The sequence below is a fragment of the Physcomitrium patens genome, chromosome 12, assembly GCF_059467195.1.
Source record: "Physcomitrium patens ecotype Gransden chromosome 12, ASM5946719v1, whole genome shotgun sequence".
Lineage (NCBI taxonomy): Eukaryota > Viridiplantae > Streptophyta > Bryopsida > Funariales > Funariaceae > Physcomitrium > Physcomitrium patens.
The window spans coordinates 13563902-13584707 of record NC_143421.1 but is presented as its reverse complement, the minus strand read 5'-3'; the positions used below and the strand labels follow the sequence as shown (position 1 = coordinate 13584707).

At 34.9% G+C, this 20806-nt stretch overlaps 1 protein-coding gene across 1 annotated transcript; it reads right to left on the bottom strand.

The window, feature by feature from the left end:
- Window positions 1-15761: 15761 nt before the first annotated feature.
- Window positions 15762-20068, bottom strand: LOC112289983 (lysine--tRNA ligase). Its single transcript, XM_024535801.3, has 13 exons — window positions 19590-20068; window positions 19295-19460; window positions 18959-19138; window positions 18759-18865; window positions 18455-18529; window positions 18116-18241; window positions 17691-17973; window positions 17356-17452; window positions 17062-17233; window positions 16708-16851; window positions 16515-16583; window positions 16256-16399; window positions 15762-16126 (listed from the first exon to the last, which is right to left on the bottom strand). Exons 1-13 carry the CDS (start codon window positions 19800-19802, stop codon window positions 16043-16045), a joined length of 1860 nt encoding a protein of 619 aa, XP_024391569.1. The 5' UTR covers window positions 19803-20068; the 3' UTR covers window positions 15762-16042.
- Window positions 20069-20806: the final 738 nt, after the last annotated feature.

Genomic DNA, 20806 nt, shown 5'->3' with positions numbered 1-20806 from the left:
TCAATAAATAATAAAGGGGGCTGGGCTGTGGAAATTACAAGGGGAATCCTGTTGCTCGACCACTGAGTTGACGAGTGATGATTCCTGATTTTCGAACAAGCGAACTGCTACATCTTTATAATCTCTTCTTCACATTTCCAAATTACTTGATGAAATCATGTCTCGCCGTAGGAAAAGGGAATGAAATTGAAATCGAAATTGGAACTAGAGACTTTTGAAGATTAAGCGCGATAAGTCGCTACTTAACTGTTACAAATCATCCAGCGATCTAACCGGGATATGGGAATTCGAGCCTCATTGGCGAAGAATGATCGACGCCTTCCCATTAGGTCCGTCGATCGCGGTGGAAGGAGAAAGCAGAGCCGATTTGACGGTCCAGGGGCCACCAAATTGGTGGTATTTGAGGTTGCGTTGCGACAAACGAAGACTGAGTAAAAGAAACCGACAGTACCCATGCTGCCCGAAGTTCATATGAAGCTTTGGTTGAACATGATACTAGGAGTTTGTACTGCTCTCTATTCGTCAGTTTGTATCAATCAGTAATTTTGAAATGTAAAAACATTTTTTTAAATGGCTTTGAAGGATTCAACCCGGTCTGCAGTACCCTTGAGCATCATCTTTACAGGTGACATCTTTACAGGCGGACTTGGAAGAGCTCTGTATGTTCTCGACACGGGCATGGTTGCATTTAAAGCGTTCATGCTTCTTAGAGGTATCCGAGTGCAACCTTATGACACCAACACTCCATAGTAACCATACATCTAAAGAGGTTACCGATTGGGTTCTGGGTTATTGTTGTTGGTATTTTTGTGCCTTGTTTCTGTTTTAAAATATTGTGGGGAATGCTACTCCCGTTTGGTTGTTGTTCCATACTGTGCGGTGTGGTGCTTTGCACAGCGAGAGAGAAGGGAGGTTTTAACCACTGAAAGGAAGAACAGAAGAAAAATCTGAAAACGAATAGGAAAGAGGGAGTAAGCGTGGCTTTTGTGGTTTACGTAAGTCGAAGTTTGTTGCAGAGTGCCTTATTGAGTAGTAAGGTCCTCCTCGTTGTGTAGCGACCAGGCCCACTGTGCATGTAAGATAACTGGTAGAAGTTTCAGTATACATCGCATAGCTTTGTTCAGTCAACGATAGTTGCATTATCTTGAGATTACATTCTCGAGGTCAGAAGCAAGTTTGATTCTTGAGTTTCAGGAGAGTGATTCACATTTGAGCTCTTTGTTTTGAACGGTCTGCTTGGTCAAACATACTTTCGATGCTGGATCATTCAAGGAATTTTTCGGCGGATCCTCAACTAAAGCTCAAGAATACAAAGTTTAGGAATGTTGGATGAAGGCTGACTCTGCTTTGTGGCCCTTACCCGACATAAACGTAGGTAGTCGACATCAATCCGAGTGGAGATGCTGACCGAGCGACTCTGATATGTTTCTATTTGAAGTCGTTGCAATTTGAGCGTTTAGGTTATCCCATTAGAATTTAGGTTTTATTCAGGCAGTTGGGAGGAATAGCGAGGACTTTGTCTTTCAAGAACGTGCCATTCTCTATTTAGGGTTGTAAATTCTTCAAGAAAGAATTAGACGCACTTTGTAGAACCAGGAACGATGCTTTATGTGACAGGTTCGAATAGAACCTCGTACAAAGATATACTTATAAACTTCCGTCCAGATGCCTCTTCTCAAATATGGAAGCGTAAAGTCTTGATAATCGTGCTCCCAGGCATGGTCACGTCGTAGCATACACATTTCAGCTTTGGATCATAACATTCAGCATTTACATCAGATCATCTCGTAAACCTCCGTTTTCGCAGTATCAACATTCAACTTACCGCAGGTATACTTTTGCCGTCATTCTGCTGTGACCCAGCGATCTTGCTGCTTGTGAGGAACAGCGGACAGAAATGCCGGACAAGTTTAGTATTCCGCTTTTAGGCTACAAATGCCCTACGTGTGCGTCTGCTTCTGTAGATTGCCTTCCAGCATTTAGGGAGGACTGTTCAAGGTCCCAAAGAGAAATATGTTGTCTCTACAAAGCTGCTCAACAAGGCCAACCTGCTTATTACCTCAAAAAAGCGAGTCAGCAGCGCAGCAATGGTGACCTTCTCTGTAAGGATATGGCAGCGAGCGTGAGGACTTGCCTACAGTCACTGGTCCAAGGATCAACGCATCAGCTACTTCCAGAAAACAACTTCGTACCTGAGAATGCTGGAGCTTCAAACTTGCAATCTTCATCGGTGGCTCGAAGAGCCAGGCGGAAGTGCGCAAAAATCCAACCAAGAATGCGTCCTGGATTCACGAAACATACTATCGAAGTACGTCCGCCGGGGTTCAAGAAGAAGTTGTGGTTCGGGACTTACGAAGAAAGAGAACTTGATCGAGCGATTGATGCCATCAACTTCTACATGGAGAATGAGGAGCCTTACAAGTTTCCCGACTCCCCACAGATCTTTTCTAGCATACCACTGGATATCAGATATAAAGATTTGCTGCCTTCCTGCGAGGAATTCGTCTTTGTAGGGGAGAAGCGTGTACGCAAGAGCGCCCAATTCGCCAAACTAGTCAAAGCGGCGATAAACCGTGTCACTGGCAAACAGAAGGCCAAAAGAAGCAAAAAATTCAAGAAGCCGAAATTGGATCTTTGTGCACCTGCACTGCTTCCTACATCCAGTTCAACAACAGCTGTATCTGCAGTGACCACTTTGTGTGATACGCCATCCTCATCGACCAGTAAGCCCTGTGCCTTCGATGCAATATCCTCATCAATCGGGCCTACTGCAGGTTCCGCATCTTCATCAAGTGATAAGTGGTTTGATGATGTTGCTCGTCACCAAAATTCTGTGGCAGCAAACTCACATCCTGCGTCACTGGATTCCTTATTTGATTCATTGCCGCCAATTGAAGACGTTTGGGAAGGTCTAGAACCACTATCTACAGATGACATTCAAAGTGGTATGATGGGGGACGATGGATCCTTTGGCTGCTGCTGGAAGTGATTGACAAGTACTTAGGGTCCAAGGCTTCCTTCTCAATTCGTGAGCTCATCAGGAATGTCAACAATGAGCAGATAGCAGTGTGAGCTATTTATGCTTGTTTTACTTTTTCGCATATTTCCGCTTTTCTTTTGTTGGGTTGGTGTTTGCCTGACACTCTTTTCGTTATGAACAAAGAGTTGGTTTCCTAACATAGTGCACTCCTAACATAGCCATGTTCTGGAGTATATCTATTGCGAATCAGGGCCAGGGAAACAAACGGATCAAGTTGGATGGCATTTTAGTGTAAATAATCATAAGTACATATTAGTTTAGAAGGACGTGGCTTCTCACCTCCAACTTGTGCACATGATCGTAAATAAGCTGCTTAATGTAAACCATCTGCAGAACTCTGTAACATATCCCTTCAGAGTCTTATGTATGAAATGTGAAAAACATACACTTATCATGAACTTAATAAGCGTAGGGGTGCCATAAGACATAAATAAGAGAGCAGCCCGGTTTGTTTGTTTGTTCACTCGTTTTCATTGCAACGTTAGCAGCTGTAACGCCGCAATTTACACCGAAAACACAGGATTCGAGTTAGACTTGATGCCTTGCAACAAATCCTCGTACGTGAACTCATGCCCCTAGTTTCGTACCCGAAACAGCGCCACACTGCACAAATTAACATCTGCGAACTCCCAGCCGAGTGCAACACACAGCATGAGGATCAAATGTGAGCACAGTGCACTTGAAGAGATGGAATGTCGCTAGCTTGACAGGCAGTGACACTAGTCTAGCCATGGCAAAAAATCGCTCCAAAATACTGCAAATCTCTCATGACCACTTCAGAAACCACGATCCTTGAAATTACTCGTAGCAACACACTCCCCGTGGTGTCTGCATGAAAGCAGCATCTACCGCGGAGGAATATATATCATTGACTGATGTGGATAAATACTTCTTAAGCTACGTGTTCGTGACACATGGCCAGTGCTCTTGATGGAATAAATATGATAAACGTAAATGAAAAGTCTGTAGAATATATGCCCAGATGACTGAATTAATACACAAAATCAAAGAAAACAAGTGGATAAATGTTTTCAATGCCCAATTTTTAGTTCCTAAGTCAATTTCATTTATTAACATACGCACACACACACACACACATATATATATATATATATTTCAAAATTTCGTAGTATCGTCAAGTGGGAATGTTCATTCAGTGAATGACTCAAACTAACTATAATAACACAAAACATGTACAGTAGCAATGTGTGTTGTGAAAGCTCTACAATACCATCGCTTAATCGAAGCATTTACGAACTCACATCACTCATGAAGAGTTTATTGACTAAACCGACAGCTTATCAAGGAGGTTCACGGCCAGCCATGGTCCTATCCACGCAATCTGATTATCTCCTCAACAAAGTGATTTTGTGATTCTTGCAACAGCAACACAACCGAGATTCGGATGGAGTATTCAAAGCCGAGCTTAGCTCAACAATTAACAATCCCCGAGTGGAGAAGTTGCCTGGTCTACAACTGCACTGCTGGCTTGAATCATCTCCGCCAAGCAGCCATAGAGATAACTACCTCTTTTGTCCACTGTTACATAAAAACAAACGTCGAGGTATTGAATCTTTGACCTAGCTAGAAATACGTCTCTTTGACAATTATTCATTGGGCCGCCAGATAAATTCTGTCGTGCTTAGAGCATATCCAGTACTTGGAGAAGAGTCTTATCTCATCAGTCGGAGAGGCATTTCCTTGCAAAAAGAACCAAGCTGTAACCCAATCCAGAACCTTGACTGAGAATCAATTCTAGTGCTTCGAACTGGAATGATACATCAGACCTGCCGCATGAGAATCACATGCTTCTAATATGTAGTCGCTGGGATAGTGGGCGCCGGCTCTTCTTGGCAATTCGTCCCCATGGATACGGAACTTTCCTATTTTATAGTGTCATCCTCCCCGTCTTTCCTAAAATTTTCCATTACAGCTCCATCACGAGGACCTGATAGATTCTCATGATCATCGCTAGGCACAGCTCGTGAGTGTGAATCAGTCGTCTCCATGGGATTAGCGGAACGTATTTCGCCATACCCACTTGCAGTTTGGTTAGGGACGTTTGCGTCAGCCGAATGCGAACGATGGTCTTCGGCATAGCCACTTTCTCGGTTGAGATTGCCCGTTGCAGACGAATGCGAGCGCCGAACCTCGCGATCTTTAGCCGCGGGCCGGTTAGAATTGGAATTCTCTGGCCACTTTCGGTAGGCGATTGTCTCAGAATGCTTCTTTCCCTTTCTACGCCAATTTGGAGCGGGATGAATGTAAACATCAGCACCTGGGCCATCCGGAGCACTGAAAAAATCATGTCGACCTAAGTTTACACCCGCAACAGGAGGACCCGTGGGGTCCATGGCATGGCCTACTTGTCCAATATCCTCCTCGTCCGACGACGACATCGAGCTACTGCTAGACATCGAGAGAAGTCGTTCGCGCCTGCGATTGGGATCGTCGTCTTCCGAGCTACGGCCAGTTTTCTCTTTCATTTTGTCGATCAAGCTCCGCTTCGTAGCTTTATCCTTCGTACGTCCATGTGTTCCCATCAAACCCTTCACTTTACCAATAATGCCCGGCTCCTTGTCCACCATCACAGCGCCAACCAAGTTCGGGTCACCCGGCTGCACATCGCGCTCAGGTTGAACCGTAGTTCTGCCTTCAGCGGCTGTAGCTGGATGCCCAAACCCCTGCTGGTCTTCCATTGCTCCTTTTGACAGATTCTAATCAATTTGAAAAATGTGTTTCACTCCCAACTTCCAACCAAACTCAACCAAACACTCTCAATAACTCAAAATGCTATATCTCACTCTCAAATTCCACTAGATCCACCCAACACACAAAACACAACAAACATTCCCACCTCAGCTTAAAGAAAAACAACACACCAATGCATACAATTACACACCAATTTCCCACGTCATGGTCCAGAGCAATGGAGTAGCAGGATGAGAGGAGAGGACCATATGAAAGACAGAATGGAACACATCGTGGTGCAAACGTTGGAGCAGATGATGGTACCCTATCTCGGTCACGCTCTCTGCAGCTAACAAGTGCCCCCTTACAGAACTTTTCACTCCCACGCGTCGCCTGCGAGGGGCCTCAATGAAGTGAATCCGAAAGGTGGGGTCCATCACAAGAGCTACCTAATCACTAGCCAGGATGCCACACGAACGGTTACTACTTCGTTGTCCGATCTCAATTCCACCCCATTTCAGCGTTTTTACTGCGTTCAAACTCGGCAAAACCGCTGCTTTTCGTACCGCAACTTGGTTGGTCCTTTCCAATCCAGTTGTGAAGCGTGCGATGGATTTGAAGCTACGACTAGCAACCAATAGATTTTGGAAAAGGAGAGGGGGATGGATGGAATCAGATATCAATTGCGAAGGATCCGGTCCAAATGCTTCGCCACATTTAGTGCTGAAAATCTTCAAGCAAGTCCTCGTGTGGGGACACGCGGTGAGCTTAGAGTTCGCCACTTGGCATGCTGAATCACACCGACGGCTCGATTCAGAGAGGGAGGAGGGAGGAGGGGAGAGGGATTTCGTAAGATCTGGGAGCCTTTCCTGGAACAGAAGATGTACATTCGTATACTGTTAAGTTTATGAGAAGGATGTCATGTTTTTCCGGAGTTTTCAAGACATTTTGCTTCAGTTATAAGTGAGTGCAATCTTTGTGGCCAATATTAGAAACATGATTTTTAACTTGCATAAATTAAAAACACTCATGATTCTAAGAAACTTGTCTTGGAGTTACACTTTTGTTAAACCACTTTGGTTGTTGTGGTTTTTGAGTAAAAAGGTTGGAAACACATATTTAGAATGTGGTTTTCCGAGTAAATTTTAATCCATGTAATTATAACATCCAAACATCATTTTGTTAAAAACAAATGCAATGATTTGTACTTAATTATTTTTTTCTTGTACAAGATTAATATTGGTTCAAAGAACTAATTTAAAAAATCTTCTATTGAAAATATTAAAACAAAGCATAATGTTTTTAATATTTTCACATCATTTTTCAGTTTATCATAAATTTAGTGGAACAAAAGTTAATCTTTTTGCTTCTTCTAAAATTATTATTTAGGAACACAATAACAAGATGTCTTGGATAAATAAAAACAGATATATATATATATATATATATATATATATATTAAAAATAAAATAGAATACTACCCTCATCAATTATTAATGATTTTTTTAAGTTGGCTGGTTATAATAAAAAATTGTATTGAAAAATTATAATCAAATTTTCTAAGATATAAAATACTAATAAACAAACACAAACTCTTTACTATGTCAACTGGCATTTTTTAGATAATCAATTTTGATTTTTCAATATGCATTTGAAAACATCTTTGGAATGTTATAATCTTTTAGCTTTTAAAAATTATATTTTCCTTGGTATCTAAAATAACGTATTATTATTATTATTATTATTATTTTGGATTTTTTTATTCTATTACTTAGATAATGTTATTTTATTTTTAACGTTTCTTTTGGGATATTTTTCTTACAACATTTAATTAGTTTGAATTTACATGACACTCAATTACTTGCAACCATTTACAAACTGCAAAATCATATGATTTTTCTTAACAATATTATAATTATTAAATAATATGATTTTTTGAATTGAAATCAAGGTAACACTTGAATTTGAAAATTTATTGTTTTATTTTTAATTAATTAATAAAACAGTGAACTTTATCAAATTCAACTATAAATATAAATCTGATCAAACTTCTGGTTTTTGATTGAAATTTCAAAGTACATTCAGAAAAAAAATTAAAGATATGTGTATACTTATGTAAAAAATACTTTGAAATTTACTAAAAATTCAATTTCAAAAATAAAATTTATTAAAAATATATATTTTTTAATATGTATTTTTAATTTTAAAAATAAAAATAAAAATATTTAAAGAAAATTTAAAATTTATTTTTTAAAGATACATTTGACATATACTATTAATACAATTAAAATAATAAAGATAAAATATACAATAATTTAAATCTGATACTATCTAATGTGAGATTTTTTACTTACAAGAAAATTTTGTACAAAATAATTAAAGATTATAGAACATGCAAAAATATGTTATCCTTATAAGTAGTTTTATATACCATTCTTAAATTAAGTTGTATTAAAAAATTAGAACTAAAATACAAATAAAAAATTAGATAAATAAATTAGTAATATTATACTTTAGCAGAATAAATTAATTTATTTTGAGCTTTTTGTCAAATTTAAAAACAAAAATATACTTGATATAAAAAATATAATAAACGAATAATAGGATAAAAGCAAATAAATATACTTATGACAAAATCTAATAAGAAGTGCTTCAAATTGAATATTTTAAAAAATTAAAATCAAATAAGAAAATATTAATTTTTATATTAAAAAATTCAATACAAGTAATCAAATTATAATTACAGTGACAAACAAAACCGAGTACAAAATCTGAACACTCATAGTTCATTGATCCTTCCAACTGACACATAAGTCAATTGATAGAATTACTTTTTTATTGTGTGTATTCATCTAGTCTTCTACATGGATGAAAAATCTCATTATCATTTGAGGTAGGGTTTATGAGAAAAGTGTTATAGAAGCACACAGACGTGCATACTCAGTTTTGGTTGCTTCTTCTTGTTGAATTTCGAAGTTTCAATGTATACTCCTTGTTGCAAGATTTGAGGGCATTTTTTATTTGTTGTGTTGCTCTTGTTGTGTACTATCTATAGTGAAAGTTGATTTGTCAATTGTATCTCTATGCCTCGGTTGTGTGAATCATTGAAACACCAAGCATTGGTGCAGCTTAGGAGTGGTGTTTCTACAAGAAAAGTTGCAGACTCACTTGGAATGAGTCAGTCTTCAATAGCTCATCTGAGGAGGGAGATTAGTGGTGAAATAGAAAAGCAAAGAGGAGGACGTCCAAAGGTTTTAAGAGAGCAAGAGAAGCGACTTGGTGTGCACCTTGTCACCGCTGGTTGTCTCAAAACGGCAAGTGTAGCTGCAAAACAACTTTGAGAAAAAATAGATAAACACTTCTTAGACATCACCTTGAGGCGTGATTTGAGAGAAGCTGCTTTGGGTGCTTGTGTGCAACAAAAGAAGCCTCTACTTTCCAAAAGACATGTTCTTGCAAGGTTGAGTTTTGCTCATAAATACAAAAATTGGACCGTTGATGATTGGAGAGGGGTTATTTTCAGTGATGAGACAAAGATTAACCTAATCAACTCAGATGGTAGGTCTTGGTGTTGGTTGAGAGAAGGAGAACGACCTGGACCTAAACATGTTAGTCAAACTGTCAAACATGGTGGTGGTTCAATTATGATTTGGGATTGTATGACTGCTTTTGGGCCGGGTGCTTGGTATCAAATTGAAGGTAGAATGGAGCAACACTTGTACAAAAAAATTTTAGAAACCTACTTGTAAAGTACCACATAGAATTACAACTTAGATCCTATTAAGGTGGTTTTTCAACATGATAATGATCCCAAACATACGGCAAAAAGTGTTCAGTTTTGGCTCTCTTCATAGCCATTTCAGCTCCTTCGATGGCCAGCTCAATCTCCAGATTTGAATCCAATGGAACATTTTTGGGCCCTTCTCAAACAGCGTTTAAGCTAAGTCACTCCAAGGCCAAGAGGTGTTCAAGAATTGTGGGAGAATGTTTGTAGTATTTACCCTAGTTTTGATGCAAAAGATTGTGAGAAACTATACAAAAGTATGCCAAGAAGGATTTCAGCTGTTTTGGAAGCAAAAGGTTATTGGACTAAATATTGAAGTTTGAAGATTTTCTTTGAACAATACTGAGTACAAGACATAGTTGTTGATTTGACTTTGTAGAAGGATGTTTAGTTATCAATTTGATGTATAACTTTGTACATGTGTACAAGACTGTGTGTATTATTCCATGTAACTTTCAGATTTATAAAGCAATCATTGAAATTTCTGTAATTGCTCTTGAAAGTTGGCACTTCAGATTTTGTACTCGGTTTTGTTTGTCACTGTATCTTATAAATAACTTCTTAAAAGTAATAAAATATATCAATATAATTATTTTTATAACTAAAATAAGTATAGTAAAAATAATTTTTTATTACATTCAAAAAATAATATACTCCAATTTTAATTAATATTAATTTATATATAAAAAAATTGATTTGACAAAAAAACAAAGAAGCTAATACTTATAAGAATTAATAATTTTACATCTTTAAATGTTTTTACAACAAACTTAAGATTCAAGTTTTTTTGTGTTTCTAGAGTAGATTGAAATATTGTCTAGATAATAAGCAATAAAATCATTTAAAAAACCTCATAAGACATCATTTATTACATGTTGAAAAGTAGGTGGTGCATTTGTGAGTCTTATGAGTATAAAATTATATTTGAAATATCCATATCTACTTCAAAATGCAATCTTCTATTCATTTCTTTCTTTATTACGTATTAGATTGTATGCTCTTAAAATATCTCTTTTAATATTCATCTTTTTTTGATTTAATTGATAAAGAAGTCATAGTACCAAAGGTAGGGGATATTTATTTGTGATGGTGATCTTATTAAATCGTGAATAATTCACACACACCCATAGTGATCCATCTTTTTTCTTCACAAAGAAGATATGATCTCTTGCTTGAGATTTTGAATGGCATGTAAAGTTCTTAGCCAAGTTTTTGTTAAAATACTCTTTGAGTGCAACCATATTATTCTATGATAAGCTATAGATTTATCCAAATAATAGTTGAGCTCTTTCTTAAAGAATTGAGCAATCATAAGAATAGTGCTTTAGAAGAATATTTGCATTTATCTTCTCAAAAACATCATTATAATCTTGATATTGGATTTGAATGCCATTACAAGTCTTTCTACCATAAAAAATAAGTATGGCATAAATATCAAAAGATGATATTTTTTTATAGCATGCATGAATGCTCTTGCATCTATAAATAAGGATTTGGTTGTATTAAACTTATAACTTTATATTTGGAAAATAAAAATCTAGATTATGCTATGAGAAATATTAAGATTATAAGAAATCCACTCTCATCAAAGATTATATTTTTTTAGCCATAATATACTTAAAAAAATTAAATTCAATGAAGATTTAATAACATTAAATATTATTAATTTATTATGATCATTAGTTTCTACATTTAAGAAATTAATTTCATACATAATTTTTTTAAAAGATAACAAACATCTATTTGTGACTTCTACATATACCACTTAATTTTCCTCATTAAAGGTGTTTTTACTTTTAAACTAAATCTTAGTCTATTAAACAAGTTGTGATTTGTGAATCTAATAAGATAGAGGCTTTGTAATTGTTTAGTCATAAAGAGACATCTATTATAAAGCTAAGTTAGAAATTTGAAGAGAAAATATGATCTTTATAAGATCTTAGCCACATGGTACATATTATATTTGAACAAACTTATTTCCAATATATTCTCTTTGTTAGCAACTACACTCCTCAATTTTATTTATGTTACTTCTTTGGACAATATTGAAGAGTATACTTAGGTTCTCTACAATATAAGCTCAATCTTTTTTAATAGTATCAAATCTTTTTTTACTAAGTGAAAAGTTTGAAATTTATCTTCATGAATAAGTTTTTGAAAATTTAGGAATTTTCATCATTACTTCACTTGTTTCTCTCTATTAAAATCTTTATATTTGATATCTTTCAAAAATTTCATTGTTGTATATAATGGCTTGAGCAATAAATTATTTCAATAAGTCTACTTATAATATTATCAATAATAAATCTTTGATTTTATTTTTTAATCTATATTAAATTTTATTGATAATAACTTTATCATTCTAATCTATTGTAAAGGAAAAAAATATTTATTCTAATAATTACTAAGATAATATGAATAAATATAAATTAATATAAATTAATTAATTTGATAATATCGTATAGAGAAGCTTCCTAAAAACATTATATATGTGGTTTCACCTTTATACATATCTATAGGTCAATAATAGGTTGAATATTTGATCAATAAATTAGCCATATATTGCATATATTAATTATATGGCAAATAAATAAGAAACTTGCTTTGGAAGTTAAAACATGTGTCTTGCAAATTGGACATGTATTGACAGTCCTAAAGAACATTGCTACATAGCATTTAGTTAGATAGTATATATAGAGGTAAGAATAAAGCCTTCTTTATTCTTGTCTTTTTTTTTCTTTTCTTTTTTTTCTTTTTTTTTCTTTTAGTTTAGTTTCAAAGGTTTCTAGTTTTCTTGAGAATAGTCATTATAGTTTTTTTTTTTTTTGAATATATGTATTTATTTATTTCTTTTTTATCATCTTTCTTTAAAAGAAGTCTCACTTGTTTATTTGCATTCATTGAGTTTTTGTCTTTGATACTCAATACCATATATAGTCACTAAATAAGATCTTTCTTATAAAGATAGGAGTTTAGTCTTTGCTATTCTTTCTTGATCACTTTTTCCAAATGTAATTGTAAATATTTCTAAGAATAAATTTAGATTATATAGATGTTGTGAAATCTTTTCTATTAAAGGTGCAAACCAAAAAAGATCACTTTCAAATAGAAGTGTACTTATGATTTCAACTTGAATAAATCCATGAAGATATTTGGAAAGATGCAACCATAGATAAAACTTCTTGTTGTAGAAACCCTTCAAATTTTGATCTTTGTCTATCAAACTTCTTGAGCATATTAATTCTTATTTCTCTTATATTTGTAGTAGTAAGACTTTTTGAATTCAATTATGAAGTTGATCTACTTATTTCTCTCAATTATATAAATTTATAGCATAGTTATTTAATTTCATTATTATTATTTTGATAAGTATAAGAATATATTTTTATAATTGATGTTAATAATTTGTGGAATTTCTATCCTAAGGGTGTTGATAAGCTTGTAAAGTTCTACAATAGTTGTAAATCTATTTTGACTTCTACCAAGTCTAGCATCCATAATATTTTCTTCTATCTCTATAATAAATGATTTTAATAAATCCATAAGTAAAATTAGAGGAGATTAATCTATAACCTTAAATATCAAATAAAAAATTCTTTTAAAAAAGGTAGTCAATTTTTTTTAAGAAAAAAATCAATTTCAAAATATATATATATATATATATATATATATATATATATATATATTTGAAAGTAGTTGGTCCTGCAACCTTTAAAACATAACAAAAGAAGTAAATAATTCATTTACATCTAAAAAAATATATAAATATGAAATTAATACTCTTGTTAAACTGTCAAAGACATGAATCACAAAAAATCAAATAGTCAATATATTCTTGTATCACTTGAAAAGAGTAGATAATTAATCAAAAATGGTATAATTTTAAGATTAGAATAGCTATTGCCAAAAATAAGAAGACTAGAAATCCTTGAAACAAGACTAAAGGCAAAAAAAGCATTGACCAAAGTAAGGAAGGCTTCACTCTTATCTCTATATATACTTTCTAGATACAAGCCATGTGATAACATCTTTTAAGACCTTAAATATGTGTCCAACTTGCAAAATATATGTCTAACTTGTAAGAGAAGTTTCTTACATGTGTACAATAAGACCAACTTATATTATATGTTACCAACATGTGTAATATGTGGCCAATTTGTTGGCCAAGTTTTCAACTGACCAATTGCCAAGAAACATGTATAGAATCAAATCCGCATTTTTAAATCTTCTATAGAAGATATTATTATTTTTTATTTTCATTTACTTCTATTTAATTCTTTTACTTTAGATGAATACATATGTATATATATATATATATATATATATATATATATATATAAAAAATTCTTAATTAAAAGATATAGTTGTTAGAATAAAATTAAAACCTTATATTATCTTTTACAAATATTGAAAGAATGTTTTTGATTTTTGATTGTAGTAACTTGAATAGTTTTTTATTTAAAATATTCCAAGATGACTGATTATTTAGAGTTGTTTGGATGTAAGTAGAGTAAATGATATAAAATCAATAAATAGCTAAAATTATAATTATTATCATCTGATAGATTTTTTAATTAATATGCAAAATAATCTCTATAGAAAGTATATTAGATTGACAATCAAAGTTCAAATTTATTTTAAAAAGAGATTATTTTGTAGAATTCTATTCTAATCAAGCAATATTAAGAATTTATTGTTGTTGATTGTATCTTTATTAATAGTCTTATCTACTATTTATTTAAAACCATTTTAAATAGTAATTAAAATTCTTAATGATATAGATAAGAAGTTAGAATAAAAATAATAAATAGAAAAGAAAAACCAAAAGAATTAGTGTTAATAATTCATATTATAGTTATTTCTCTTTTTATTGTCTTTCTATAATACACTTTAGATATATTAATCTTAGCATAGTTAATAGAAGTGCATCATGGTAGCTAGATAAGACTTCAATTGCAATAATAGCATCTACACCAAGATTGTGCAAACTTCAAGTCTTTTGTATATCATCTAGAACTATCACTTGGAGCTTAAGTAAGTATGTCTTTCCAATCAAAGCAGTGGATAATAATGACGATAAATATAAAAGGTGATTGGAATTTAAGTGTCCTTACTTTAAAGTGATGTTAAACTCTTCAAAGACTTTATTATTAACATTTTTCAATAAGGTATTGTCTATGGGAAGGTACAAATTTAGAGCATGCAATAGAATTTATTAGATTATTTGACAAAGATTTGATAATGCCTTTGTAGTCATTATTTATCCAAATGATTAGTTTTTGAAATAGTTCATACATCTTTTTATTACCATTATTATTATTATTATTATTATGTTATTATCAAAAATAAAAATGTTGAAATCTAATTTGTACAAAAGTGTGTTCTCTTAACAACAAAATTAAAAAGCCTCATGTCAAGACTTTGCATCTAGGTTTTCATAACAACCAATTCATATTGAAAAAGTTGTATAAAGAATTATCAACAATTAGCATACAAAATAAAGCAATGGCATCAATGTGTTTGCTAGCATCAAATATGAGTTTTTTGCTTAACCATTGTTTGAATCACAACTACATCATGATGTACACATCAACTTTGTTTGAATACTGTTGGTAGCAAGTGCAATAACCATAAATTGGAAAGAAGTCAATATCTAAATATATATATACACACACACATAAAGAAACAAAAAAATTAATATAAATAAAAATAAAAATAAAAAATAAATAACAACAATAGAACAAAATCAACATTACTCTTACAAAGTTGCTCACAAGAGGCACAATTGCAAAATATGTAGAGGCTTACTTGCACAAATACATCACCTCTGCACATATATCAATAAAGTTTATGTGCTACAAACAAAATACAGCATGTCACATGCCTTCAACCCCGACTTTCTAAAACAGCTATTTTCAAATACAACACAACAGCAGAAGTCAATTGAAGTTTTTAGTCAATGCCCATCCACAAATTCTGCTACAATTTGGCGTAACTTCCTACTATCCTCTTAGATAAAGACAGCTCATTTGTCACCAGCATACAGATACTAAGACTTGGTCCAAGCTCTTATGATCAAAAATTGTTAAAATATTCCATCATTAATGTCAGTCCAGCAACACATCCACCGGAGCCTACTATATATATATATATATATATATTTATATTTGTGTGTATAAGTATATCACTATTCATTTATTCGCTCACTCAAGTAGCAGTTTACCGATTTACAAAGAGCACAAGGACTAGCTGGCAGACAGATGAATCATTCAAATATGAAATTACATATACCAGTAGCTTGCAATCTGGCCCAATTTTGGAAACATAACTACCTTGTATATAAGAGATAAACGTTGGCCATAATGATAACGCCAGAGGTCATCTCAAGAAATAAAAAGAAATGCATCTGAGGTTCATGACCAATACAACCAAATTGTCTCACTCTGCAATATCAATTGTCTCTTATAAAATTTAGTTCATATTAGTAATGAAAATCTTGCTTTATTCCAAAGCGAATGCAGATAAATCTACGAAGCCGAATCATCGGCAGCTCGCACTGGAGGCTCGATCACATCTTCATGGGGCTTCATGGCCGGGAACAACAAGACTTCCTGCGAGCAGTAACAGAAAAAAAAAAAAAAAAAAAAAAATGATTTAGGTATAGTATTGACTGCGAAGGGGCTTTCAGCTTAAATCAATAGTAACAAATGGGGATGTTTAAACATAACGAAAAATCTGACCTTGATGTTCTGAGAGTCAGTCAGCATCATTGTGAATCTGTCGATACCCATGCCCCACCCAGCCGTTGGTGGTAGACCGTACTCTAGTGCGGTACAGAAGTTTTCATCAATGGCCATTGCTTCGTCATCTCCTTTCTCACGGTCCTATTAGGCGCAAGCAGATGATCAAAGAAGTGCTCCAAATTCGACACACATACCTATGTGAACAATCTATCAAAACTTCAAGGCAGCAACTATTCTGAAGTAATGAGTAAGATACCTTGACTTGATCAGCAAATCGTTCACGTTGAACCACTGGGTCATTCAACTCTGTGTAAGCATTGCACACCTGTAGCACGACGTCACATTTGTGTAAAAAATTTAAGACACGAAATAGCTGATGATATCTATTATATCAGAAAGCATCTGTGCAATCTCCTATGTCGGTGAATAAGCACCAATTGTTTACATACCTCATGCTTATTCACAAACAGTTCGAACCGTTCTGTTAAGCCTGGAACGGACCGATGCCACTTGGCAAGAGGACTCATGAGTTGGGGATGATGCATGATGAAAGTTGGGTTCACACACTGCTCCTCAATAAAGTGGCCTACAAGCTGCGTTTCACAAACAAAAATACGTTATTGCTAGTGTATGGTTCTACAACAACGAATAATGTTCCAATTAAAACTTCACGCATAGATAAGTAAACAAACAGCTTTGATCAAACCATAGAAAAAGTACATGTGTGCGTAACTCTCAAAAATAAAATGCTACAAGAATCAGGAACTGAGAGAGACAACTTCGAATCTGGTAACAAGACTCACCTTGTCAAGCAAACGAGTAGTAGTTTGAGGAGGAGGACATTTGACATCAAACTTTTCACAGGCTTCTATTAAATACTGGTTAACCTCAGGTGCCTCTAAAAGCTCCAAAGACTTTGGGAGTTTAATCTTTCCTTCTGAGAATTCCTCGAGGCCCTTAATCATGTCGATCCTCCTGCAAAGCAATCGGACAGAGACCATATTCAGAAACAGAACAGCAAGAAATTTAGATTAGAAGCATTACGCCATCACAAACACGATTACCGACACAAAACACTCAAGAGCTCTACGCAGTACCTGAAAGGAGGAGTAAAATCAATTTCAATTGCAGGCTGGTCCAATCCATTTGAATGATACTGAATTTTGTAGCTTCCAGTAATTTCTTTTACCATGCCTGAGAAGAGGTAAAAAACACCCATAAGAGCAGTTCAACAGATCTCGAAAATTAAGGTTGAAACAGCTCGAAACGCCTATGATGTGCAATGGAAACACAACTGTCGATCTAAAAACTAATTCTACCACCTGTAACAAAATACTCTGCGAATTTTTCTTCTACGCAGTAGGCAAGTATATACGAATGCAAAGAACCGATGTCCACTTAATGAAGGTAGAATGGAAGGGAAAATGATTACCAGAAAGCATTTCCTCTGTGACTTTCATCAAGTCATCATAATCAGCATAAGCCCAATAAAACTCGCAGGCAGTAAACTCGGGGTTGTGGGTGAGATCAATGCCCTCGTTCCTAAACTGCTTCCCAATCTCGTATACACGGTCCAAGCCTCCAACAATCAACTCTTTCAGGTAAAGTTCAGGAGCAATTCGCATAAACAGATCCATGTTCAGATCATTGTGATGTGTCTTGAATGGTTTAGCAGCAGCACCTCCGGCTATCATGTTCATCATTGGTGTTTCAACCTGCATTCAGAATTGGTAGTTCCAACCATAATAGTAAATGTTATGCAACTCAAAGCCAAAGACATTAATCGATGACTGGTGCCTGATTAGCACAAGAAGAATCACAAAAAGAATAAACTTGAGAACTCTGAGAAAGCATCACCTCAACAAAATCTCGCTCATCCAAAAATCGTCGGACGAATCGAATGACTTGTGACCTCGTCTTGAAAACATTCCGGATGTCCGAGTTGAGCATGAGATCTAGATACCTCTGTCTGTAACGAGTTTCCTGTAATCCAGATATACAACGCTCACCATGATCAACGAACTTTGAAGCCCTCTACCAAACAATCTTGGCAAGGCGCTCAAAACATCACCAGCAGGAGTCTAGACACACAGTGTAAGATATAACTCGTTGACGATCCAGAATTTTGCTAGAAAGGCGTAGGAAGTAGAAACAGATTGATACGCTCTAATGTAGAATCATGAAGCCGAGACAAACCTGGTCCTTCAACACATAACGATCCAAGTTTCTGGAAAGTCCGGGGTGCCAATGATCGGGAACCTTGCTATCCTCCTGAAAAAAGATACCTTCATGTTACAACCAGAGGCAAACTGTAACTCAACATCTACCTTAAATAGAGTGCTTCACAAGGAGTAGTGTACGTGGTCCCAAACAGACTTCGACCCGTTTGGCAAGATATTGGTGAAAGTAGAGAAAAGCAAGTCAATGTCTATGTGTGGTGCAAGCAGCCTAACGAGGCAGTAGTAAATTCACTCAGCTTCTTGTCGAGGTTCTTCTCTACCTGGTCTTTGCCTCCTTTGCCGTAAGTCTTGGGTAACATGTGCAGACAATAAGATAGCAACTCGATAGACCTTACGAAGATGCTCAACTCTCCTTTCTTGCTCTTCCCTGCCAAGCATCCCATCAAAAGGTTTCGAGTGTTTTCTCTAAAGATTTGATAAATAACTTGACCACGCATTTATGGAGTAAATTGCAATTTACCTGGGAAACCATTGATTCCAACGATATCCCCACGCTTGATACTGGCGTGCAATTTTCCAAAGTCTTCCTCAGACAAGCTGGAATAATTCAATTGCGCGATGACCTGAATCTTCATGCCATCGGCGTGCAAATCGTAGAACATCAACTTGCCACCACTGGCTCTCTTGCTCATCACCCTTCCTGCGCGTAATTCACCGGAGGTTTGATCAGTATCCGTTCCACGCATTCCACAAAAAAATTAATTAGATGCTAAAAAATAAAAAAAATAAAATGGCTCAACTGCGTCTAAGTGGGATTACGTTCTAGAAACTTCTAATTAGAGCCTTGAGAACCTACCCGCAACAGAAAAAGACTGATCTTCGAGGTGATCTCCATCCTGAAGAGACCCGAATTTCGCGATATAATCTGGAATCGTGATGTTAATTTGGAACTTGTGAGGATAAGGATTCTTTGACTTCTCCTTCAGCTCGCCCAATGCACGCAATCTATTGTTCCTGTATTGCTGTAACCCACACAATCCTCACTATTACAAACGAGAAAACCTTTCGGGAACCCAATGCACACCGACAATTCACAGAACTTCCCACTTCCCATTTCTCAAATCTAACCTCTACAATCACTCTCCACTCACCGTGGGATCCATATCCTCATCATCCTCTCCCTGCTGCGAAACCTTAGCAGCCTTTTTGGGTGCAGCAGCCGCAGCAGCCTTCTTCAGCTCATCCTTGGCTCGCTTCTCCTCGGCCGCCTTCTTCGCCTTCTCCAGCTTCTTCAACGCATTCTTGCTCAAGGGCTCCGTCACCCCCTCAGCCACCACTGGCGCGTCATCCCCACCTCCTTCCATGGTTCTTCGAGTATTCTACGATAGCTCGGTGGATAGGCAAAGTATATAAGAAACGCATGCAGGTGGGTCCGATCGGCGATAGCAGGCATTCCAAGAAGGAACAGAGCCTGGAAGAATCAGAGATGGAGTCTTGGGCAGGGGTTTAGCGTTTGCCTTGGGAGTCTCCAATCGGTGTTGAATTTTAGGGTTTGAGCGTTGAAACCCTAAAAACACTTGGGAATTACTTAATTGCTTGATAGCTGGATTGATTGCATTACATCCTTCACCACCTCACATTCCTGGCCCCTCTTTTCCAGTCCCAGTTCAATAATCCCCTTCTGGGTGGCATTTGGTACTGTAATGTACTGTCTTCACTTTTCTACTGTTTTTCCAGTACTTGTGCAAATAGTTTCATATTCGTTGTTGTACAAGAATGGATTTGAGAGAAGCTAAACTATGATACCTTAAAAGGTGACTTCATAATTTTATTTTTATTTTTTGTCATTAAATTTGTCTTTTAGTTTTTTGTATGTTTTGTTGAAGGTGATGTCAATATTATATGTAATATTGGCATCTTGAAAAATATGAATATAAGTGCATGTGTATATATACTTATATCTATATTAATACATACATCAAGGAATATATTTGATGTTTTTCAAGCAAGTCATGTAGTGCATTTATAAATTAAAATAAATATTTTTATTGTAGTGAGTATATAAAAAAATTATAATATATATATATATATATATATATATACATGAATATGGATTTTTTCAATGATATTTTTAAACATGATAATCAGTTGTAAGTAAAGACATAAGAAAAAAACATGATTTTTAGAAAATATGAAGTAGATAATATTTATATATAAACTACTCTAAAAAAATGTCATAGAATATTTAATAAATTAAATAAAAATATTTACACCAAAATATAATTTTTGTTTTATTGATAAAAATAAATAATATTTTTATTCAAATTGAGATTTATTGTAATTATTGTAATGTATTCTTGTTTATAAT

Coding starts and splice junctions, on each gene's coding strand:
- LOC112289983 (XM_024535801.3), bottom strand. CDS start 19,802: ATGGAAGGAGGTGGGGATGACGCGCCAGTGGTGGCTGAGGGGGTGACG. Junction 16,852..17,061: donor CTACTCGTTTGCTTGACAAG/GTGAGTCTTGTT, acceptor TGTGAAACGCAG/CTTGTAGGCCACTTTATTGA. Junction 16,400..16,514: donor GATTTGCTGATCAAGTCAAG/GTATCTTACTCA, acceptor TGCGCCTAATAG/GACCGTGAGAAAGGAGATGA.